Raw genomic sequence first — 25,921 nt, forward strand, 5'->3', positions numbered from 1 at the left:
GCATTGTGTGACAGTCATGATGGTTTGTGTGGTCAGCATTGTGTGACAGTGGTGATGGTTTGTGTGGTCAGCATTGTGTGACAGTGGTGATGGTTTGTGTGATCAGCATTGTGTGACAGTGGTGATTGTTTGTGTGGTCAGCATTGTGTGACAGTGGTGATTGTTTGTGTGGTCAGCATTGTGTGACAGTAGTGATGGTTTGTGTGGTCAGCATTGTGTGACAGTGGTGATGGTTTGTGTGGTCAGCTTTATCCCAGAGTCCAACGGAGAAGAGGAGAGAGAGGACAAAGGGCCGGTGGAGCCACCCATGACAGCAGACGACATCCCCCCCGAGGCTGTCGATGCGCTCGTGCCTTTGGAAGCCTTGTTCAGGGTACTTTGCCCGTTTGTGTCTCTTTTTACCATGTTTCAGTTTGTTAATGCCTATTTTGGATGAGACGATAAACCAAGGTCTCATGTGCAGCGTGCGCTTCGCGCATGTAAAAGAAGCCACAGCAAAAAAAAAAAAAGTGTTGTCCCTGGCAAAATTCTGTAGAAAAATCTACTTCAATAGGAAAACAAATAGAATTGCAGGCACAGAAAAATACGAAAAAATGGGTGGCGCTCTCAGTGTCGTGACCTGCTCTCCCTGGGGAGATCATCCCGAATTTCACGAAAAGAAATCTGTTGTGACGAAAGAGAGTAATACAATACAATATTGTTGTTGTTGTATGGTTCATTCATTACATCCAGAGAGAACACTGGTTGGACTTTTATGCACTGTGTTCCGTTCAGCCCTCTTTTCAAATAATAATCTACAGAAGTAGTACATACAATATTTGATTATTGATTTTTTTTTTTTTTTTGTCCTAATCCCGCTTCCCCCGTCCTGCCTCTCACACACACCCTTCCAATATTATGTTTTTTCTTTCTCCGATCACTGACACTCTCCCTCTCCACTTTAGATTTTGTACTCTATCTTTTCCACATTCTGTTTTCTCTCTCTGCCTGTCTGTCTGTCTCTCTCTTCCTTTCTTAGTCCCCTCCTCCTCAACCGCCCCCCTTTTCATTCAAATATACAGAAATGTCGATTTCTAATTAATAATAGCAATTATCATTATGATTGAAATGATAATAATCCAGATGATGATAATAATATCATTTATTTTCAGTCTAATATCATCATCTTAGATGACTATATATAAATAAACGAACGATAAACGAACGTTCCGTTCAGCTGCAGGCTTACAGCAGTGAGAGTCCCTGCAAACAAAGAGAGTCAGGGTGGAAGTGCCAGGAATGACCACTGCATTACAAAGAAAGGAGCATAGACAAAGAGGGAGTGGTGCTGTCAGCATGTGATGAGATGGTTGTTTACATACCTTGACCCGTGGTGCCAGAGTTATCTATAGAGTTGCTGCATTCACTTGTACTGGCTAAACTCCACAGTTAACGATGAAACGAAACTGGATCATTACAATGTTGCCAGTCAGTATGAATGACATACAGGTTTTCTTCCTCATTTGTGTTCAAGGCTTTTGAAAACGAGAGAAATTGCTACTTTATGAAATGAAAATATTGTATTCTGGTTCTGTTATTTATGCTTTTCTTGATTATTCATTTCATTGAGTTGTATTTTGGTCACATGATGCCCCTTTACTGAGACCTAATTGTGAACAAACCATCCTGATGTTCAGGCATTGACACAGAACATTGTAGTTGTATTATTATCATTATTATTATCATCATCATTATTGTTATTATTATCATTATCATCATCATTATTATTATTATTATCTTCTTCTTCTTCTTTTTTTTTTCTCAAGGCCTGACTAAGTGCGTTGGGTCACGCTGCTGGTCGGGCATCTGCTTGGCAGATGTGGTGTAGCGTATATGGATTTGTCCGAATGCAGTGACGCCTATTTGAGCTACTGATATTGATACTGATACTGTATTAGGCATCGTTAGAGACTCAGCATGGTTTGATAAGGCCTTTTTGACAATGGCAGTCTCTCCCACTTTGAGCAGACAAAGTCTGACACTGGTCTGTCTGTCAGACCCTGGGTCTTCCTTCTTTCTCTGCAATTTCATCTCTGCAGATGTTGTCATCAAAACACTGAGAGAGGGAGGGAGGTCTTTCTGCACTGTCTGCCTCTAATCCAGGATGATCATTCAGAGGCTACAGCTTCTCATCTGTCTGGATTGATGTCTAGGGTCTTCAGGTCTCTTTTTTTTTTGCAGACATCTTTGTGGCATGGTTTTTTGTTTGTTTTTTTTGGGGGGGGGGGTCTGCCTGCCGGGTGTTTTCCCTGAGCCAGGAGGACTCTGGATATTTGGCCTTTGTTCTTATGCATGAGGAAGAAGGTGGCAGAATGGTTAAGACGCTCAGCTGCCAATACAGAGAGTCCGTGAGGGTGTGGGTTCGAATCCCGCTCTCGCCCTTTCTCCTAAGTTTGACTGGAAAATCAAACTGAGCGTCTAGTCTTTCGGATGAGACGATAAACCGAGGTCCCGTGTGCAGCACGCACTTGGCGCACTGAAAAAGAACCCATGGCAACGAGAGTGTTGTCCTCTGGCGAAATTACGTAAAATGAAATCCACTTTCATAGGTACACAAATATGTAAGCATGCACTCAAGGCCTGACTAAGCGCGTTGGGTTATGCTGCTGGTCAGGCATCTGCTCAACAGATGTGGTGTAGCGTGTATGGATTTGTCCGAACGCAGTGACGCCTCCTTGAGAAAGTGAAACTGAAACGGATCTTATGCATGATGTGTCTGAGTCAGTGCATGCATCTTTCCTTCAGGTTGACATACTGTTGTTGTTGTTTTTTAAAGTGGTTCAGTTCATATCGCACACGTTTTGGCTTTAACGCAGAACTTTGGAAAATTATGGACAAAGCTTTTGCAGTTCTTGTATCTGTTATATTTGTTTTGTTGGAATGCATTGTCATAAAGCTTCCAGTGTTATGATGATTTCTTTACAGTGTTGTGTCTAAGGATTCTTGTGTCTAAAGGATTCTTGTTTTTTTGCAATCATTTCATGTCATGTTGTTTTGGTTTTAGTGTTTTGGATACTGTAATTTTCATGTGTTTAACTGATTATATGTGTTATTATCCATCTTGTTGACGCGTGACCTATTTTCTGTTTTTCCCTTTCAAGGTTTTCCATCACAGCGAAATATCCAGTGGAGACAGTCACCGTTTCAGTGTTTCTGTTGATCCAGAGGATGTCACGTCCAAGGTGATTCTTGTGTGCTTATCTCCCTTCCCTTGTTGTGTGTGTGTGTGTGTGTGTGTGTGTGTGTGTGTTTGTTTGTTTTGATCTGGGAAAACAGTGTCAGTGAACCTTCAGGCAAGAAGAAGAAAAAGATGTATGCAGAATTGTTGACCATATGCTGACGTTAAGTTTAGCAGTACCCTCATGGTAATGTGACTGACTAGAAGTATCCCAGGTTTAAGTCCCACCCATGGAAAAGGATGGGGTTTTTTTTTTACTCTCACCTTTGCTAGACCTTGAGTGGTGGTCTGGGTGCTAGTCATTCAGATGAGATGAGAAACGAGGCCCCATGTGCAGGGTGTACATGTACTTCGCACACATGTCATAGAACCCATGGCAACAAAATGGTTGTACCTGGCAAAGTTCTGTATAAAAACCCATTTGGATAGTAAAAAAAAAAACCCACAAAAATCTGGAGTGATACTGTACTGTGGTGACACACTATCTCCATGGACAGCAACCCAAAATTTTACACGGAGAAGTTTGTTGTGACTTAAAAAAAGTAAATTCCAATGCAATACAGCCACTGTCGCCCTATTGGACTCTTCTTCTTCTTCTTCTTCTTCGTTCGTGGGCTGCAACTCCCACATTCACTCGGATGTACACGAGTGGGCTTTTACGTGTATGGCCGTTTTTGCTCCGCCATGTAGGCAGCCATACTCCGATTTCGGGGGTAGACCCTTTTTCATTTGAGGAAAAAGCAAATATACAGATGGAGCGGCCACCTGAATGAAATGGAGATAATTTGTCTTGGTTCAATGATGCCATTCAGAAGGAAGTATGTTTAAGAAAAGCGTAAAAAGCGATTCTGGAATAACTTCTAAAAAATGCTCTGCATCTATCTAGGTTCTCAACATATTAGATTCAGTGTAGTGTAAAGCTGAGTGAGCAATAAGAAGCAATAAATTGTTCTCTGTTTTTGAAGTAGGAAATCATTCTTGTTTTTGATATTTTTTGCCCTCTAACATGTATTTGTTTTTGCCCAGTTTTTAGAGGGATATTTGTCTGGGCTTTTTTGTTGTTGTTGTTGTTGACATAAGTACTGAAGCAAGAATTTAAAAAGAAAGGGTTTTCATTTGTTTTGTTTTTAAAAAGGGTAAAAAACGTACATAAAATCATATATAAAATCTTCTTCTTTTTTTTTAAATACAGGAACTAAATCAAGCAATGGACGAGTGTTTTAACTGGAAATACCCTACCTAAAAATAAATCATAGTCATTTTCCCGATGTCCAGGAAAAGCTGGCGGCAGTGTACTTGGAGCTGAATGACGAAGAAAGCCTGAAGCCTGTGCTGTACAAAGTTCTGATCGAACATCCCCAGATCCAGGACATTGTGGTGGCCTGCAGGGTCTTCAAGGCTCTGGTGAGTCCTGCATCTTCCTGTAATAATGATAATAATAATAATAATGATAATGCTGTTGTTGTCGTTGTATGGTTTGTTCATTACATCCAGAGAACACTGTTTGTAATCTTTAACGTTCGCCGTACCTCTTGTGTGGTGTATGTGCATGGTGGTGGTGTGGTGTGAGTGTGTGTGTGTGTGCATGCATTGTACAAGTGTATGTTTGTGTACAACAGTACGTGTTTTGTGTGTGTATGTGCATGTGCACATGTGTGTGTGTGTGTAGGGGTGAGGGAGTGTGTGCGTGCATGTGTGTGTGCTTGTGAATATGCCCAAAATTAGTTGTGTGGAAGTTTATCAAGTTTTGTCCCTTCCGTAATTGTTTATACTTTGTTGAAAGGTTGAAAAACTATAGTGTAATGTATCAGGATTCGATGCCAAAGCAAAGAAAGAGGGAGTGAGGAAGACAGAGAGGGAGAGAAAAAGGAAGAAAGAGATCGAGCGAGAGAGAGATTGAGAGAGAGAAAACTTGACAATCAGCTGAAGGAGTTGGGGCAGGGGTGGGGGGTGCGTGAAAAGAATCATATGTTTCAAAGTAAGGCATGTAATCAGTACGACTGCAGCCAAATGTGACTGCCTGATAACTGATGTATTTTTTATCATGTTATTTCTCAGGACCTGAAGACCATTTTGTCCAACACCTCAGAGAACGCAGAGCTGAACAGCCTGAAAACAATGGACTGAGGTGGCTGAATGAGAGAACCTCTGTGATGTCCAGCACTCCTTGTCATCACCATCAAGTGCAAGGAAACATCAGAAGAGCGAGGGGCTTGCATTCTAACAAGACGCTAAAATAAGAAAGAAAACAAAAGAACAAATAAGAACAAAAGACTTCTGTTAGATTTGGATTTTTATCTCACCCACAATTTTTATATAAAGTTAAGTTTGTTAATTTTGAAAAAATAAAATGCAGTATATATTTTACTGTAATTTGTTATATGTTAGCTTTTCATAAAAACAGCAGATTTTCTTTTTTTTTTTTGGTTCTGTGAGAAGTGATATGAAGCAAGCGTTTTGTTTATGTGTCTGTCATGGGATGGAGTGGAGTGGATGGGCGAGCCTGAACCACACAGTAGATCTCTTTCAGCCAGCACACAGAACCTTGAAGCTGCTTTCCACCACTACAGGACAGTGTGGTAAACATCACACTACTGTACCGCTGTCATGTTCACACTGAATCCAGCGAAACCTCCAGCTCATTCAAGTTGAAAGAATTGTTTACTCGTGTTAGACATGTTTCTCCTTGTCCTTTCTCAACCTGTGTCTAACCCTCCACACCCCCCTTTTTTTCTTTTTAAACAGATTTTACACTATTCTTCCATCAGTTTATTGTCTGATTAAAATCAGTGTACTTACTTATACAATGATAATGCATGGCATTTATTGTGACTGAGATTCTGCTGATGTTTTGAAATGATGTTTCAGAAAATGACAGTGACAACCACAGCTCACATGACATACGAGTTGTTTTATGTTTTTTTTCAAAATGCTGGTGGTTGGAACAGTGCGACTGTCAGTGTGATCAGAACCTCAGCAGTGAACAAGAACATCACTGCCATTACAAACTCCACTCTGACAAGACCCTGTGAGAAATAGCATTCACTTGAAGGCAACATACTGTGCGAATGTCATTCTGTTGACCCCTGCCAATCCTTCAGTATGTATATGTGCATGAGGGAGATATTTCTTATGCGTACAACAAATATGATGATCTTCTGGCAGATATACAGAAATAACAGAATACACTGAGATCATTGATGTAATGGTCGATACATATTTATGTTAAGTGGGATACAAAACCCCTTCTAAGAATCACTTTGGTTGAGCCAGTGATAATTTCCTGTTGTTATTGAAAGTATGTTTCTGTTGTGGATATCTGTTGAAGATTGAAATGCATTGGAATAAAGTTGAGCTGCTATCACTTAAAGTGGAAGACGTTAAACTGAAGAAGTGTGTTCTGGAAGCAATGATATATCATAACACACTGCATTGACAGTTACCTCATGCATCCTGTTATAATCTAAGATAGAAAAGACTGGGAAAGACAGAAAACTCAAACAGCTCTAAAATACATGCACAAACATATGAACCATCCCAGGCAAGTAGACTTTCTTTTTCTTGCACACAAACCATCTCAGGCAAGTGGACTTTCTTTTTTTTCTTTTCTTATTTATTCTATTGCTTTAAAAATCAGTAAATCTCCTCAGGTCAGATGAATATACTTTCTTCTCTTCAAATAAAAAAAGGATAGATACTACTAAAATTATTGTGGTCACCATAAGGTATTGTAAGTCGTGTGTGTATATGTGTGTGTGTGTGTGTGCCCACCACAGACTATTTTCTTAAAAGAAGATACAGATGTACTGAACTGAAACTCTTCAGACAATTGTTTCAGGACCGGCACAGCAGTACACATTTACACAAACACTGGTGTGGTTATTGATCTGCTTCTCTGTTGTTCAGCAGAAACATTCATATAAAGACAAAGATGTTCATAATCTGTTACATCAAAGATTTTGAAACACATAGACAACCTTAAAACAAAAACAAAAGACACACACTGACATAATTTAAACAAAGAAAAAATATGATCACAGGCTAGAAAAAACACACAACTATTTCTTCTTTAGATTCTCCATAATATATCACTCAAAGTGGATTCAAAGTTGTGACACAGTCTGGGACAAGCAAGATTTGATGCTGAACAAACTGATGTCACTGAAAGAGACACCGCCCCTTGTATGTCTTCTCTAGTAAAAAGTTGCACTGATATGAACCATTCAATGGACATGAAAATATATACAGATCAGTCAGTTATCAGCAATGGACCTGGTGATGAAAACATAAAATACATTTGAAACTTAAAATTTTATGCAAATAATCCATCTGAAAGGATGGCTAGAAACCGAGCTTCAGAAAACCAAGTATTTGTTATCCAGGAAATGTTGTGGAGATCGTTAAAACCAATATGTTTAAAGGTAGCCACAGTATTCGTTATCCAGGAAATTTATTCAATAGAGTTAAACGCTGAAATCATTAAAAAGGCCACTATGTTTTTCAAACGGTATGCAAGAACAATACTGAGTGCATCCAGAGAGGTGAAAAACTTAATTTACACACTTCGTCTAAATTCTTCAAGAGCAACGTCTTGTAAAAAGGTTGAATGTAACTGAAATGAACATCAGTCAACATACAGTGAACCATTTTGTACATCAAGCACCATTGCAATGACAAGTGTGCCTGCTTTTCCTTTTTGAAGTGAAATGGTAGACAGCCTGTTTGTTACTTTTTAATGGAAGATTTAAACCTCTTTTTTTTTTCAAAGTTAAACTCTGTTGAAAGAAGCGTGTTTTACAGTCTCTCCCCTTTACTAGGCTCTGGTCAACTGAATGGTTGGGCTTTCTTGGGTGTAGAAGTGCAAGGGTATCGACCTCCATGATGTCCAGTTTCATCTTTTTCATCACCAACATATGTACTGCTCTCACCCTTCACTGAAAAATAAAAAGAAGATGATGATTTCAATTCCAGTTCCGCAATGACAAATCATGTCCTTTCATACAACAAACCATGCCAACATACGAAATACAATATAGTTGATTGAGGACACTGCACACACATGCTTGCACACAATGAGCAGTGAGTTATATTCAGAGCACAGGAAGGTGGGGCTCAATTCTCTCCTTATGCCATTTTAACCCTCACCTACCGATAACAAAACACAACAACATGCTGAGATGGGGCTTTGAACTCTGACCCCCAATCAACACTTGATCAGACGTCCAAATGCCTAACCAATTCTGACATGGTGCCTCTGACATGCACACACTAATAACTGCTAAATATTAGTCCACTGTCTACGTCTGATAAGTTATATGTACAACAATGTGCATTGCATTCATCTTTTTTTAATATTTTTTTAATCTTTTTTTTTTTCAAGTTTAAGTTTATAAAACAGAAGTCATTTAAACATGAAAAGAGGAACTTCACAATGACAAATTTTAGACAATGTATATATATATATATATATATATATATATATATAAAATAAAATTTTCTTCTCTTCAATTTCTATTCTTTTTCAGTTCGAAACAAGAGGTGTCCTTTAAATGTGAAAAGAGGAACATGGCAATTACACAATAAAAACAATTTCTATTTTGAATTTGTTCAAGTAAAAATATTCTTCCCTTTATAACATGTGCTAAATCCTGTCAGGGAACCACTCAACATCCCATTTGGGCCAGTCACACTCTCAGCATTTACATCACAGTTTCATTTCATGGAGTCGTCAAAGCATGTGGACTGATCATCGAGCTCCATAGGATGGAGGGGAAGAAGGGAGGCCGGCCGCACACCAGCAGGCCACCATCTTGCTGGAGGCTACTGCCTGCCGCAAATGCCTCTCCCTCTCCCTGTGAGTCTCTCTAAGCTGGCAATTCTGCTGTGGCTGGAAATTACCTTGGTTTTAATGTAGACAAACAACTGGACAAGAGAAAGAGAGGGAGACAGAAATTGGTTACTCAGCTGTAAAATGTTAACTGCGATGAAAACTTACAGGAGGGAGGGGGGCAAAGTACTTTTATATTCATTCACATTTTACAAATACTTATTCTTTATTTTTTCTTTTCTTTTTACCATTCACATAAACCTAGTACTTTACAGTACACATACAATGATTCGGCTCTTCCTCCTGTACATATCCTATCTGTCTAATATTTTTCAAAAATTATTTTTCTTATTTTATTTTATTTTATTTTATTTTATCTTATTTTTTTCTTCTCTTTTTTTTCCTCAAGGCCTGACTAAGCACGTTGGGGTTACACTGCTGGCAAGGCATCTGCTTTGACAGATTTGGTGTAGCGTGAGCAGATTTGTCAAAACACAGTAATGCCTTCTTGAGAAAGTGAAGTGAACTGAACTGAACTGCACTGCACTGCACTGCACTGCACTGAACTATACTGAACAAACTGAGCTGTACTGAATGAACTGACCTGGCCTGACCTGACCTGCCCTGCCCTGACCTGAACTGAGTTTCAGTTTCAGTAGCTCAAGGAGGCGTCACTGCGTTCGGACAAATCCATATACGCTACACCACGTCTGCCAAGCAGGTGCCTGACCAGCAGCGTAACCCAACGCACTTAGTCAGGCCTTGAGAAAAAAATAAAAATAAAAATAAGGGGTGAATAAATAACAGATAAATACATTAAAAAAAATAACTACTACCACTACTAATAATATGTATAAGGCGCAAAAACTTGATGAAGTCAACTATAAGCGTACATAAATAAATAAATAAACAAATAAATAAATATAATATAAAAAGTAGTAATAATAATAACAATAAGAAATAAATAAAAAAGACAACAATGATGATAAATAAGCAAATAAATGTAAAACACGGAGACACACATTCACACATACACCCACATATGCACCAAACATGCATAAGAAAGAAATAAAGAATACTACATTGGAACTGTACTGAACTGAACTGAACTGACCTCTCTGGGCTATGTCCTGAAAAGAAGGAAAGTGTTTGTATGCTTCGGGTGCAAAGTGACTGCAGTGCGCACTGTCAGAGTGTCCGGAGTTCCCTCCACCTTCATTCTCATTCCTCTTCACTGGTGCAAAAACAAAACAGTTTCAAAAGGTTCAAAGAATTTTTTTTTTTAATTGCTTTGCCCCCTTTTTGGGGCGTGGAGGATACACCAACAATATGTTTTCGCATTCAATCATGACCTCAGTTCAGCAATGTCAAATGTAATGAGCATAAGAATAGACCAAATAGTAGATTAAAACACACACGCACGTGTGAGCACACACACACACACACACACACACACACACACACACACACACACACACAATCAAACTTCAAATCTAAAACCTAATTTTTCCAATTTACATCTGTATAGCTTTTTTTTTTGTTTTGTTTTTTTGTGTGTCAAAATTATTCTCTTTCATGTATAAAACCATACTGACATAAATACAATGTGTAAAATAAGAACATTTACAGGTCTTAACACATGTGTGATGATACTTGCCCCCCCCCCCCCCCTGCACTTTCCCTCCCCTACTCTCTCTCTTTCTCTCTCTCTCTCTCTCTCACACACACACACACACACACACACACACACACAGCACATGAACAATGCTTGAGCAGACCTAACAAGCAGTCATACGGACGTACACTTATCTGCACATCTTGTTTCAGCAAAACTGTTATATAATTATCAGTAAACTCCAGTTTTACCTTCACCACCACCAAGAGATGTACTGCTCTCACCCCTCTTCACTGAAAAAAAAAAATCATACAACTCTCAAGAAATTCTGATTTTATTTACACATCAATTCATATTTCTGACATACCTAACACAAAGTAACAATTAGTACAGCTTTGCACACGTTTATATGCTCATGGAAGCACACATACTCATGCAAGCTGTAAATGTTTGTCAGAAAATGGATCTTGTGACAGCTCATATGTAAGATCAAACCCATGTCCTTGCTTCATATAAATCTAATGATGTTCTGTAAAAGCACACAAACAAACCTGCATTCCCTAAAAATGTTACACATAAAATGTTACACAGAAGCTGTCTGGAAGCTGGATCCATCTTTCCTGGCATGTTTTGATTTCAAAGTATAAAAAAAAATAACAAATGCAAGCAAATATCAGAATGGAATTCTTCTTAGGACTTTGTCCACACAGGACAGAGAAACCATGCTGACAGGAGCCGAGTCTGTCATTCTCAAAATATGACAACTGAATGTTTTCTCTAAATGATGTGAGATTAATGCACCAGTTCAAAGCAGGTGCATATGTAACTTTGTAAAAATATTTTTGAAGTTACCATTAAATTTTCCTACGTTCCTTGTTCACATTTCCCACCTCTCTTTTCTTGATTTTCATGTCTACATCCCGCTCTCTTCAGGCGAGGTTTAAAACTGGCATGATCACGCCGATTTCCATCTTCATCCTCACTGTCGGAGTATTCCCCATCATGAGCAATGCGACGGTCCCTGTCCTCTTCTGGATACCAAACAGACAAGGAAAAAGTGTTTGTTCATACACATGCATCAACTTTTCATTTTTCCGGTCTCCATGCATGACATGTGGAGTGATGGCCTAGAGGTAACGCGTCCGCCTAGGAAGCGAGAGAATCTGAGTGCGTTGGTTTGAATCACGGCTCGGCCGCCAATATTTTCTCCCCCTCCACTAGACCTTGAGTGGTGGTCTGGACGCTAGTCATTCGGATGAGACGATAAACCGAGGTCCTGTGAGCAGCATGCACTTAGCGCACGTAAAAGAACCCACGGCAACAAAAGGGTTGTTCCTGGCAAAATTCTGTAGAAAAATCCACTTGGATAGGAAAAACAAATAAAACTGCATGCAGGAAAAAATACAAAAAAATGGGTGGCGCTGTAGTGTAGTGACGCGCTCTCCCCGGGGAGAGCAGCCCAAATTACACACAGAGAAATCTGTTGTGATAAAAATAAATACAAATACAAATATTCCCCTGCAAAAGAACAATGATACATGTACAGTTTCAGTTTCTCAAGGAGGTGTCACTGTCTTGGAACAGCAGCATAACCCAACGTGCTGGTCAGGCTTTGAGTGCATGCATATGCATTTCTGTACCTGTCAGAGCGGATTTCTTCCTGTGAATTTTGCCAGAAGGCAACACTTTTTTTTTTTTTTTGCCATGGGTCTTTTTTTTTCAGTGTGCCAAGTACATGCTGTGCATGGAACATGAGTTCATCATCTTGTTGGAATGACTAGATGCTCGGTTTGATTTTCCAGTCAATCTTGGGACAAAGGGTGAGAGCAGAAACTGAAACCAGACCCTCATGGACGCTGTACTGGCAGATAAGCATCTGAACCTTTCTGCCACCTTCCTCCTGATGTATTTACATTGTGAGGTTGTTCCATGTCAACGTCTTTGGTGCCTTCTGATTTATGGAGGCTCAGAATGGGGATGACAAAGGGTGGTAACTCTGTGTCTGCATTTTGTAGTTTTAGCAATGTGAACAGATGGGAGAAGACACATATAATCCAATCATTACATGACAAATCACAAGAGGGGAACTAAACTTCATCAGATACCAAACGACAGTGCAATCCAGGATAAGTCTGAAAGATTAAATAGCAAAACAATACATTCTTTTTGAAGTATGAGAGATTAAACACTAGCAAAACAATTTTCTATTTGATTTTTCTTCTTTCACGGACTCAAGGTGGTTGTTTTATTCAGCACTGCTTTTCTGTAAACAATGTCTGCAGAATAACCAAGTCACTTACTTGAAATACGAACGTCTGGATTTTTCTTGTCTTCATCCTCGTTTCCAAACTCGATAGCATCCTCAGGTATAACTGCATATATTGACATTTTCATGGATTATTCAAATGTATTTAATGAATTACTGAAATGTACTACATAATAAAGTGGTCAATTTTACTAGCAATCAAACAATCAAATGATTACTACAGTAAGTTATTAATCAGAGGTAAGGCTTGCGGTGAACTCAGCCTTAACCTCATGTTTGAAAACAAACATATGAAAACTATTCCTGCCTTTCTTTTCAGCCTGTTATACTGACCTGATTATGGAACTTTATAGTATACTGCTAATCAGACAGCTGAAAATCCATTCTAAAAAAAAAAAAAAAACATAATGAAGATGTATGGTGCATGGCGCTCTTTCAATTGTTCACATTTTTGGTCTGTTGGTATGAGAAGCTTGTTACATATCTTTTTTAATATTCTGCTGAGATCCAGGTTGCAGTTGCACGTACAGAGCAGGAAACAGAGATGGTGAGCGAAAGAAGTAAATGTGGGAACATTGTGACTGCGTTACCTGATTTACTGGTGGGTTCCCAGGCTGAAACACACACTCCAATGAAATAATAAAGAAGAAAGTCTAACTATAGTGCTTCCATGCTGTTAACAGGACTGGAGACCCAAATTTCCAGAAAAAAAGTTCATACCTTGCATCTGGACCCCTGGTGCATGGGGTATTTCTTTAAGATTTTGATACAGTTTACATCTGAAAACAATTAAAAGTTAGATTCATTCAGTAATCAGTATCAGTCACAATATGTGAGCTCATTTATAAATGTATGCATATGCATTTATATGAAATAACAGATTCCTTCTATACACATGATCAAATACAACAGATTCCCAGTATACGAAATATCAGATCTGCACACGAAATATGCCATAATCTATATCTGTGTTCAACTAGGGATTAAAACATGAAATTACACTCCCTTAAAATTGGAGCATTGCTACTCAGATACTACGGTAAAACAAACACAAAAAAAGCCAAGCATGTAACAATTAAATAAAAAGACAAGCACAAAACAATCGCAGTCTAAGCTTATATGCCACAAAGCAAGGAAGCTCTGGCTCCAACTGGTGTTAGTGGTGCTTTGTAAATGCTTGCCAATTTTTTAAAAAATTTTTATATCATACCAAAGCTTTTGTACTGTGCCCTATCAGACATGCGACCTGCATCCCCCTTCATTATTATTTTTTTTCTCCAAACTTTCACCAAGCTAAAATGCCTGTCAATGCACGATATCAAGCCTGAATGGTTATGGTGAAAATGTATAAAAGTGAAGCAGCAGTCTTACTTGATTCCCTCCAAATATCCAGGTGTGTTCCAGTTTTGCACATGTGGCGAAGGCTCAATATGAAGTTTGTAGTATGGTGCAAAATATTCAAAGTAGTCAGTGAATGGCAGATCTGTAAACAGTAAAACAGGTAAACAAACAAACAAAACAAATTAATCAATCAAGTAATTAACTGACTGACTGATTGATTAAAACCAAAAAAATAAACAATGTTTTGGGGCTTCAAAAGCACACAACTTCTGGTTTTTTCTATTCTTTTGCATGTCTTCTGTTTTGGGAGAAAATAATAAGGTGGTAAAATAATCTATTTCTGTTCCATTCAGCATTTCATTTTGTCTCCGTTACTTGGATGGGCGCAATAGCCGAGTGGTTAAAGCGTTGGACTGTCAATCTGAGGGTCCCGGGTTCGAATCGCGGTGACGGCGCCTGGTGGGTGAAGGGTGGAGATTTTTACGATCTCCCAGGTCAACATATATGCAGACCTGCTAGTGCCTGAACCCCCTTCGTGTGTATACGCAAACAGAAGATCAAATATGCACGTTAAAGATCCTGTAATCCATGTCAGCATTTGGTGGGTTATGGAAACAAGAACATACCCAGCATACACCCCCCCGAAAATGGAGTATGGCTGCCTACATGGCGGGGTAAAAACGGTCATACATGTAAAAGCCCACTCGTGTGCATACGAGTGAACGTGGGAGTTGCAGCCCACGAATGCAGAAGAAGAAGAAGAAGTCTCCGTTACATGAAATGGTTGAAAGGCCTATGAGATGGAGTGACAGACAGTGAAATATTATCATTGTTGCTTCAGACCCAACTGACTACAGAGGGCCATATCAGGGCCAAAACACCATCAGTACTGATCCCAAAGAAGCTGAAAAAAAAACAAACCCACACACATGAAAAAACAAACAACTGGAAATGAATACCAAGCACAAGTACAGTCATGTTCATGTACATAAACATTGGACATGCCTCTGACATTTACCATTTCATCAATTTTCCTCCAGAGGATTAAAAAAAAAAGTACCTGAACACAAAGATAATCATACATAATGCACAATATCACATATAAAATCAAATCAAATAAAAAAAACTATAAAAAAAAACGCCAATGGGTAACTCACACTTTATACAGAAAAAAAAAAGAAGAAAAAAACAAACACATTTTAAGAACGACCAACTATCAAGTCCAGAAAAAAAATCCAAATAAAATACATATCCATGGCTTTCCAGAAAAAATACATATGTGAACAGACACACACACACACACACACACACACACACACTTGTCTAATATCACTTAACAGTGAAAAGGTGTTAAACTAAAAAAAGAAAGAAAAAAAAACACACAGACGCAGATACAGACACACACACACACGCACACACACTTATCCACATTATCTAAAACATGCACACACACACACACACACACACACACACCAATACACCTGTCCTCAAGCTCCCATACACATGACCATGCATGTGCAAGGTGAAATCAAGCATGTATACACAGAAATTTCCAGTCAAATACAGACTCATCCAGGTACACAAACACATAGCTAGGCAAAAACAAAAAAAAACTAAACAAACGAAAAGAAACTGACCATCTGATAAATCCATTCCAACAGCGATAGAGGTCTCGTATGTCCAGCATCGGGCAACATTCTTGGGGTTGTAGCCTCCACCTCCAAGGAGCAGCAGTGGCACGTTCAATGATTTCATGAACTCCACACACTTGCCATGGCCTTTCAAGGTCAGATTGAAGCAACCGATGCGGTCGTAAGCGAGGGAGTCTGCGCCACACTGCAAAACGACTGCTTCTGGCTGGTAGCTTTCCATCACTTTCTGTATGACCTGTATGAACCATCATTAACAACCCTAACTCAACACACTCAAAACGCATGATGGGCTGGGTGGAAAAAAGCTTATCTCATTATCCTGGTAAAATAATTTCATTTCATTTCCGTTTCGTTTTGTTTCATGCTTAAAAACTTCAGTATTTTTTTTCTGTGCTATAAAAACAACATCATCATTTTTCTGCTAGAAAAAAAGAAACCATCGTCCTGTAACATTTACATTGGTGACATATATATTACATGCTGCACATGTTAAACATAAATAAAAAAACAACAGTTTGAACGGGCGACACACAGAGAAAACACTGTATCCCTACTGAACATTACCCACAGGTCATTCAGAAGCCATACTTGTAGCCTCTAGGTCTGTGATTAGTCATATTTCAGACCATACCTTGACTGCCTGCAATGTTGAAGTCAACTTTCAAACATTTTTTTCAGAAACCCAGGTGCATATTTTGATTCAGCTCTGTCAATGTATGATCATGTAATTTATGTAAAGCTGCAACATTTCAATAAAAGCCTGTACCATTCTGACTGCATCTGACTGTTGAAGCAACCACTCAGCTTGTCTGTCTCTTGATCGTCAGTCACATTGACCACTGCAATTCACTACTTTCTGGTTTGCCTTCTGATCTGACATCATGCCTTCAGATGATCTTGAACAATGCTGCATGATGAGAGTTATTTACAAAAAAGAAAAAGAAAAAAAGAGCATGTTACCTCTATCGTGTGTCAAATTCATTGGCTGCCCATCCAGTTCGGAAGTGAGTATAAAATTGGCATATTGGCTCATCGCCATTTTGGAGGTTCACTCCCATCTTACTTATCTTCTGTCCTTCATATTTACACCCCTTCCTGCTCACTTCTGGAGAAAAGCTCCTTTGAGTCCCCAACGTCTCTTCAAAGACATTAATTTGGTTAAAGGGCCTTTCAGTATCAAGCACCTTCTGTCTGGAATTCTCTTTTTCTGGATCTCCATTACTCACCAACTGACCTCTTTCAAATCAAAATTAAAAACCTACCTGTTCAAAATGGCCTTTGGATGTGATGAAGCATAGTAATTTGTCTGTCTCACCCCACCCTCTAAAGCCTCCTTGACAGAACACTCAATTTTATTCAGCATTACAAAAAGGCAAGAACAACAAAAAAGAAAAGAAGGAGAAAAAAGAAAAAAAAATTGCCCAGCATAATTATAGCGAACACACAGCTGTTGTCAACTGGAAAGTTATAAACAGCTCTTCTTACACTGGGAAGTATACTGCTCTTGCTTTTCAGCTTTTTCCTCCAAGTTTCTTTCTTTTTTTTTCTTTTTTTTTTAATGCAGGAGAATAGACTGTTATACTGATTCTCTTATGGGTTCTCATTGAGAATTCAGTTCTTGATGAGTAGAGTACATTTTATAGAAGAATGGAGTTGGTGTAAGACTCTTACCCCTAAAATCATACATTCTGACAGTTATGGTGGATATGGGGGGAGGGCTGAATCAAAGCAACCCACCACCACATTGCATAATAATAATAATAATGGTACTTATATAGCTGCTGAATCTTGTGCATAGACAAATCTAAGTGCTTTCGCACCAGTCATTCTCACGCACGCATAACTCTAAAACTGGAGAAACTAAAGACAAGGAAGAGGCAGGGAAGGGAGGCTATTTTGGGAAGAGGTGGGTTTTAAGGCCAGACTTGAAAGAGCTGAGTGTGGAGACTTGACGAAGTGAAAGAGGAAGTTCATTCCAATTGCAAGGTCCAGAGACAGAGAAAGAACGGCGGCCAACAGTCGAGAGTTTGAATCTGGGTATGCGTAAGTGGAGTGGATCCGAAGCTGATCGTAGTGAGCGAGATGGAGTGTAGAGGTGCATCATTAAAAAAAAAACCCCAAGAACTCTCAATACTCACAGGCTTGAAAACAAATTCATAAGACGCGTCGTCCATTCCTTCACGAAGTGGGAAGTTCAGTGTATAGTGTTTGCCCTTTTCTGAGCCAGTCGCCTGGTCATGTACAAAAATAAAACAATGACACTCTTTCAACAACAAAAAAATCTTTCTCAAACAATATACTGTGTTATAAATTTTCTCGACATAAGTGCCCGACTCCTCCAAGCCGAAGAGAAAGGCAAGTAAAGAAACCAAAATACAGACTTCACAATGAGTTAAGGACCAATACATTCAAGCAGGTATGTTTTCATGGAAAAATTCTTTTTAAAGCATCACAAGATGACTCAAATCATGCAGGCTGCACATGGTCTACCACTGGTGTCTCACTGAATACACAAACAGCTGTTTCAGGAACATGTACACTAAGGGTAGCTTGGAAAATATGTTTGAAAAATCAATGTTTCAGCCATAAACTGACAGTTTTTCACTTTGATTTTTCATTATAAAAAAAAATAAATAAAAAAAAGGAAGAAAGGTTATGAGTGGTGCTTATCACACTGGCTGCATGTACCACTGGTCGCCAGAACTCCTGCATCATTTCACCATTCCCCTGATTTTTTTTTTTGTTTTTTTTTTTTGTTTAAATACTGAGCAAGTTCCTAGGTGGTCCTTAACATTTTGTGAACCCTTTAGATAACACGACACTACTGTTGACTGTCACAAATATCAATCAGTCCACCCCATTCTGCAGTCTTGTTAGCTTTCACGTCAAGTCTTTAGGCGACATTATTTTCATTTCTCTCATGCTTCTTCAAACTCTTGATTCATCACGTCCAAACCAAGCATCAGCTGATTCACATGACTTTTCAGAGAATCTCTGATTCAGGCAGAAAGCGCCTTCAGTCTGGCCCCATTATCTATCATTGTTAGATACCCATCCAGCTGATGACACAGGGCCATGTCAGGGCTGACAAAGTATAATGTACGTGTGGTAGTCAATCGTGTCTGACTATGACCATCAGACAGCAACAGCGAAGGCAATTGTTGTCCCCACTATCTGGACTAGAATTTGATTATAAGGAGAGAGTGTCTTGCCCAAGTTACATCCCCACTCTCTCAGGCCAGCTCTGGGATCAGTCCCAAAGGCCAGCTGGCCCCCAAGGCTGCAGCACTAAGAGCCAGTGCAATCTTGCCTCTAGTTTGAGAGTCACAGTCCTTCACAAAAGACAAAGCTGTAAATGACTTTCCACTGCAATGCAGAAGCCATTGCTTATACAGGCCTCACTTTGCTGTTGGCCCAACTGTAAGCTTACGTCAATCTGTGATATCAGTCCATTGCAACCTTGAAAAGAAAATCAGGCACAAGTACAGTCACATTCATGCCTCATAAACCTAGAACATGCCTCTGGTGTTGAACATTCTGTTGATTTTTCATCAAAGAAAAAACAACAACAAACAAACAAACAAAAAATGAACATAAAAGTGATGGGACTTTTACCCTTTTACAATTTTTTTTATTTATATATGGACAGGCATCCATCAGTCTCAGGAGACTATGGAGTTGCACACTGGATGATACAGTATCAGGTGTGGCTAAACAGGCTGATACTGGGGTGACAGTCCCTTCTACACACACACACACACACACACACAGGTGAAGTCTGATGGACGCTGGCCTGTCTGTCTAGATTTGGGCTATTCTCCTATCTATGCAGATAGACATATAGATAGATAGATAGATAGATAGAGAGAGAGAGAGAGAGAGAGAGAGAGAGAGAGAGAGGGAGAGGGAGAGGGTGAGAGAAAGGGAGAGAGAGATGCATTAAAATACCCAGCCTAAACTTGATGCAAGAAGACAAGCTAAGTTTTAGAGGAAACAATACAGAGGCAGAGTAAGAGACAGACAGAGAGAGGAACAGATAGAAAAAGAGAGAGACAGAGAGAAAGAGAGACAGACAGAGAAGGAGAGAAAGACACAAAGAGAGAGAAAGAGATAGAGAGAGGAAGAATGAGGAGTCTAATGACAAACGACTCACTGAGAGCGCCCCAGTGCCGGGGAAGAAGAAGCCATCATAGTTGTGAAAGGAGACGGTCATGACCCGGTCCGTGGTATAGAAAGCTTCCTCCACACCGTCACCATGATGGATGTCAATGTCGATATACAGCACACGGCTATGTTTTCTGCAAAAAAGGTTTATGGTCCCATAGCCCATGTCAACATACAGCACACGGCTATGTCTTCTGCAGAAAGGTTTATGGTCCCATAGCCCATGTCAACATACAGCACACGGCTATGTCTTCTGCAAAAAAGGGTTTATGGTCCCTTAGCCCATGTCAACATACAGCACACAGCTATGTCTTCTGCAGAAAGGTTTATGGTCCCATAGCTCTTGTTGACATACAGCACACAGCTATGTCTTCTGCAGAAAGGTTTATGGTCCCATAGCTCTTGTTGACATACAGGACATTGCTATTTCTTCTGCAGAAAGGTTCATGGTCCCATAGCTCTTGTTGACATACAGCACATTGCTATGTCTTCTGCTAAAAAAAAGGTTTATGGTCCCTTAGCCCATGTCAACATACAGCACACGGCTATGTCTTCTGCTAAAAAAGGTTTATGGTCCCATAGCCTATGTCAACATACAGCACACGGCTATTTCTTCTGCAGAAAGGTTCATGGTCCAATAGCTCTTGTTCACATACAGCACATTGCTATGTCTTCTGCAAAAAAGGGTTTATGGTCCCATAGCCTATGTTAACATACAGCACACGGCTATGTCTTCTGCAAAAAAAGGTTTATGGTCCCATAGCCTATGTCAACATACAGCACACGGCTATGTCTTCTGCAGAAAGGTTTATGGTCCCATAGCCTATGTTAACATACAGCACACAGCTATGTCTTCTGCAAAAAAAGGTTTATGGTCCCATAGCCTATGTCAACATACAGCACACGGCTATGTCTTCTGCAGAAAGGTCAAGCGGAAGACAAAGAAAGAGATGGACGGACAACATCACTGAGTGGGCGAGAAGGGACACAAATCTCATCAAAGAAAAATGAACCACTCACTTAAGCAGTTCCAGAATGGCCAGCACAGCATCATTCACATAACAGAAACCAGAAGCTTCAGACTTCTTGGCGTGGTGAAGTCCACCTGACCAGTTGATGCAAATGTCAGCTTTCTTGTGGTTAAGCTTGACCGCACTGGCTGAAAATTGATGATCACAATACAGAAACAACATGAATTTGTATAAAATCAAACATATACAACATGAATACAGGCAGGTTGCATGCATACATGCTTGCACACATGCGCACACAAACACACACACACTCCCCCCAGTGAGTGTGTGTGTGTGTGTGTGTGTGTGTATGTACATGTATGCGTACATGTGTGTGCATTCATGTTAAAAAGTGATCTCACCTATTGACCCCCCTGTGGTCAGCGTGCAAAAGTCATACAGGTTCCCAAATACTGGACAGTCATCTTTCAGGTGGTCTGGAAAAAAAAAGACAGTTCAGAGTCTGTTTTGTCTGCTTCAAGACATAAATACACACACACACACACATTGTTACATTGTTGTAGGTTAATACTTGTTGATATGCATATACATATTCTCCTTCCCATGACAACTCATTCAATACACACCACAACCTCTTTAGACTTTTTCTTATAATATACTTTTCCTTTGAACATAACATGAACTTACTTCTTTTTTTTTAAACACTAATATTCACATGCACTCCCTTTCCTTTATACACTACTTTACTCCTTTCTGTCTAAAAACACTTATAGTGAATAGACGTTAAACTGAAGAAAACACACACACACTTCACAGTCTGTTTTGTCTCCTTCAAGATATAAACACACACACACACACACACACACACACACACACACACACACAAATTACTTCACTGAAATACCTGGTATCTGTCAGGATATTAATGTTATTGTACCCTAAAAACTGTGTGTGGGTGGACGGGTTTGGGGTGAGGGTAGGAATCAAGTGTGCTAAGTGTTTATTCTCTCCCTGTCCGTCAAGCTCAGTGTTCCCATCTTTCTTCATCCATCTTCTTCTCCATGGTTCAGTGGGGCTTGTTATGCAAGATTTAACTGAGTATTTTTTTTCCAAAGCACACATGCAATCCCTTACCTCCAGTTCACCCATATTTTTCAATCAACAGGGGAGATCACACACGTTTCAGATTTTTAAGCGACAGGGGAGATCACTAATAAGACGAACTATGTTGAGCAGACTGCGGATGTGAATAGTACATCAATAATTATGTTGATATGCCCAAAAGCAGTAACTGCCAACAGGCTGTGGTTTTGTACAGTATCAGTAATGGAAAAGACAGCCTGTGTGCGTTACTGGTGTCAAACAGGAAGCAAGCCATGTTGATATGTTCATCACAAATGTGTCTGTTCTCCTTAATGTCCTGGGGAGTGAGTGGGATGAGAGGAGGGACTGGGGTTATTTTGATGAATGTGTGTGTATTCTTGTCCTCTAACAACAAATTACGAGTGACAATGGTTCCAGGATTCTAACTAACAGTAGCAGAAAATTGTCCAAACCTGTTGAAAGCCTTACACCTAGGAACACGTAATAATGTTAACCAACGCCTATGAAACCAGATTAACAGAACTTTGTGTGTACCATTGTAATAACCACCACACATTTCCAAACTGTATGTATTATTATGCATGTTGCATATCAATGAAATTCACTTGAGCATTGTGGTCAGTTAACAGAAAGAATGCATACCAACGAAGTGCACATACATTGAACTATAAGTAATAAGTACGCACATTAGGGAAATACAATTACACACTCTGAACAATAAGCGATAACTCAAACATGCATATTGATGAAGTGGACTTAAAAACTCTGAACTATAATAGGCAAAAAGTATGCATAATAATGAAATACACTTACACACTCTGAAATATAAGCAATATAATAACTTAAACATGCATATTAATGAAGCGTACTTACACACTCTGAACTACAGGCAAAAAGTTTGCAAAATAACTAAATGCACTTACATACTCTGAACCATAGGCAACAAGTTCACAAAATCCATGTGCACACTCTGAAACCTAAGCAATCAGGTAACGAAATGCACTTACACACTCTTGAGTTTAACACTGGGCGGTAAGTATGCATATTAATGAAACATAATTATACTCACACTCATCCAATTTGGGCATGATGCGTCTGTCACGTATGTCAAAAGGAGTAACAGCCTTCAGAAAGCGGATGTAATCCTCTGAGTGAAAACGGGTCAAGTCTTGCACACTGGATGGTTGTGGGCGCTGCACACACAATCATAGGGGCAACGTCCACATTTCTTCCCCTGCACTATTTCGTTTATAGGACGGAAAAAAGTTGTGAATTGGTTAACAACATTAAACTATAAATTATACTCTACAGTTCTTCCCCTCCACTCTTTGACTAGCCTTCTTTACATGTCATTCGACATGGGAAGAAATGCAGAGTATATATATATATATAACAATGTTATATAAACAACTTTACAATTTTTCCGTCTCCAAAATGAAACTGAATGGAAAGAACACAGGGGAAGAAATGTGGATATTGTCAACATATGGTGTACAAGGAAGATACATCAGTGTGTAATGGATCTCAGTGTTACATCGTTCCACTCTGTGTGATATCAGACCTTGATCAAGTTGGGGTGTGTGCGTGCGTGCGTGCGTGCATGCGTGCGTGCGTGCGTGTGTGTGTGTGTGTGTTTGTGTGTGTGTGTGTGTGTGTGTGTGTGTGTGTTTGTGTTTGTGTGTGTGTGTTTGTGTGTGTGTGTGATTGTGCGTGTGGTGATGATGATGATGATGTTCAATTAACATCTTCCTACTAAAAGTGATAAAATACAAAATTATGTGTATGTGTTCATATGTGTGTATATGTGTGCGTCTCTGTGTGCACACATGTGTATTTGTGTGTTTTTTGTATTGTGCACATATGTGTATGCAGGTTACTGAATGTGAGTGTGTGTGGTTATGCAACAATTAAACGTTCATATCCAAGTCTGCTTCTGTGCATGTAAGTGCATCTGCTTTCATTTCAACGCATAAGTGTTTTTGCTCATGTGCATGTCTGTTTGGATATGTTAACTCTCTCCATACGAACAGCGAAAGAGACGACATTAACAGCGTTTCACCCCAATTACCATCATCAAAATATTGCAAGCGGAAGGCTCTTATACTGAAGACGTGAATGTTGACAAAGAATACCACAATTCTGAAGACGGAAGCTAAAGGTTGGGTCTTTCAGACACCCACTGGACATCCGAGGGGTCTGTGTAGAAGAGAAGAGAGGACTGGCCGTACTGAGTGAGTTAATCTATGTCACATTGTGTAATAGATGTTAAAATGACAAAACTCACACAAATTTCCAGTTTTTCAAACAGCCGATAATTGTTGATAAGCGCATGGGCCAATCGTATCCTGTGTGGCTTCATTGGATGGCCTGGGCCATAGTAAATACAGCCCACTCTTTCTGCACATACACACAAATAATTCAATGTCCTCTGTCTGTCTCACTTCATGTTCACACACAGACACAAACACACAAGACAGAAAGGGAAATGGGACACAGTGAGAGAGCCAAAAAGAGACAGAGTAGACAGACAGACAGACCGACAGATCGACAGAGAGAGAGAGAGAGAGAGAGAGAGAGAGAGAGAGAGAAATAACGCTTGAATAAGCAATGCAGCAGGAATGTAATTAAAAAAAATGTCTCAGATCGATTCATGGAACAGTAAGGATTACTTTCTGACCCCCATCTCTTCTCCCCCTCCTCTCTCCCCGCCCCTCAGCCCCCCCACCCCCACACCCCTCCCCCGCCCTCGCGCTCTCCCTGTCTCTCCTCAGCACACCCCCCACGACCCTTCCGTCTTTTCTTCCAGTTTAAATTCCGAGCGTAAACAGGCAAACATATTGTCTACGGGCAATCACAGAGGCAGAAAACCACAGAGTTAAGATTCCGAACAAAAGTGAGTGGGGATGAAAAAATAAGACTGAATATCGTCTTCAACATCATCACCGCTACAACAGAAAAGTTCCGAGTCCCTGACAATCGCTTCATCATGACTGTTGAATGCCCGTGCATTCACACACCGAGTTAGAAAACCACACAGCTAAGTTCCGAACAAAAAAGAGGGGGGGGGGACAACAACAGAAGAAGATCGTCTTCAACGCCATCACAATATCGTATATTCGAATCCCTGGCAATCGCTTCATCATAACTCAGTGTTGAATGCCCGTGCATGCATCGTGCAACATGCCCAAGCTGCTTATTCGTCAAGTTGTGACAAGGACGCGATCGGACTGTGGGTTCAAGGCAACTGAAGAAATAACTCCCTGAAAAGGGGGAGAGATTATCTAGGTGGTGAGAAGAGGGGGTTTCAGAATCTCTAGATTTCCATCCACACCCCTTCATAGCCACCATGCTTATCGGTCAAACTTATCTCTACTATCTCTACCCCCTTATCGTTCAAACTAATCTCTACTATCAAAATGATCAGAACATGAACATGAAATGTCATTGTTAAATAAATGAGAAAAGCATTATGTTAAGTTGGATATGAGCACCAGAGGTAGACATCAAAGAAAGCTATGTTCGTAAATACCGTCATAGTAGTAGCAAACTCTCTTCTTGTATCCTGGATTGGATGCCATGGTTTGGTATCATTTCCGACCGTGCCTCAGTTCAATGACTGGTTATGAAAACTCTACGTCTGTCGTGTGAATGAATACACTGTGTGCGCCGAATCTCCCCAAGTAAAACCTTGAACATGAGCTGATGGTCAGTGACTGAACTGGAACTGGTTCAGAACCCAGCCTGGTTGTACGTTCCTTGCA

At 39.8% G+C, this 25,921-nt stretch overlaps 2 protein-coding genes across 3 annotated transcripts in view; one reads left to right on the forward strand and one right to left on the reverse strand.

Moving 5' to 3' along the window:
• LOC143280056 (sperm flagellar protein 2-like) overlaps positions 1 to 6,578 on the forward strand; it is a 79,374-nt gene extending 72,796 nt beyond the window's left edge. For both annotated transcript variants that reach the window (XM_076584545.1, XM_076584546.1), the window contains exons 39-42: positions 247 to 373; positions 3,141 to 3,221; positions 4,493 to 4,621; positions 5,276 to 6,578. In XM_076584545.1, coding sequence (XP_076440660.1) covers positions 247 to 373; positions 3,141 to 3,221; positions 4,493 to 4,621; positions 5,276 to 5,344 — 406 coding nt within the window. In that variant the 3' untranslated portion in view covers positions 5,345 to 6,578. The remainder of the gene's footprint in view (positions 1 to 246; positions 374 to 3,140; positions 3,222 to 4,492; positions 4,622 to 5,275) is intronic.
• A 38-nt stretch (positions 6,579 to 6,616) lies between these two features.
• LOC143280057 (putative histone deacetylase 1-B) lies at positions 6,617 to 25,921 on the reverse strand. The gene is made up of 15 exons (XM_076584547.1): positions 25,690 to 25,921; positions 24,445 to 24,557; positions 23,230 to 23,353; positions 21,458 to 21,532; positions 21,103 to 21,241; positions 20,072 to 20,216; positions 18,057 to 18,149; positions 15,904 to 16,153; positions 14,297 to 14,408; positions 13,646 to 13,704; positions 12,960 to 13,031; positions 11,550 to 11,690; positions 10,911 to 10,952; positions 10,159 to 10,278; positions 6,617 to 8,151 (listed from the first exon to the last, which is right to left on the reverse strand). Exons 1-15 carry the CDS (start codon positions 25,736 to 25,738, stop codon positions 8,042 to 8,044), a joined length of 1,644 nt encoding a protein of 547 aa, XP_076440662.1. The 5' UTR covers positions 25,739 to 25,921; the 3' UTR covers positions 6,617 to 8,041.

This window comes from Babylonia areolata, chromosome 3 (assembly GCF_041734735.1).
Source record: "Babylonia areolata isolate BAREFJ2019XMU chromosome 3, ASM4173473v1, whole genome shotgun sequence".
NCBI lineage: Eukaryota > Metazoa > Mollusca > Gastropoda > Neogastropoda > Buccinidae > Babylonia > Babylonia areolata.

What these genes read in the sequence shown, in the direction of transcription:
- LOC143280057 (XM_076584547.1), bottom strand. Translation starts at nt 25,738, where the DNA reads ATGGCATCCAATCCAGGATACAAGAAGAGAGTTTGCTACTACTATGAC. An exon ending in TTGAAAAACTGGAAATTTGT is followed by an intron (nt 23,354 to 24,444) that starts GTGAGTTTTGTC and finishes TTGTGTGTGCAG; the next exon opens with CGCCCACAACCATCCAGTGT. An exon ending in ATGAATTTGTTTTCAAGCCT is followed by an intron (nt 16,154 to 18,056) that starts GTGAGTATTGAG and finishes TGGTTCATACAG; the next exon opens with GTCATACAGAAAGTGATGGA.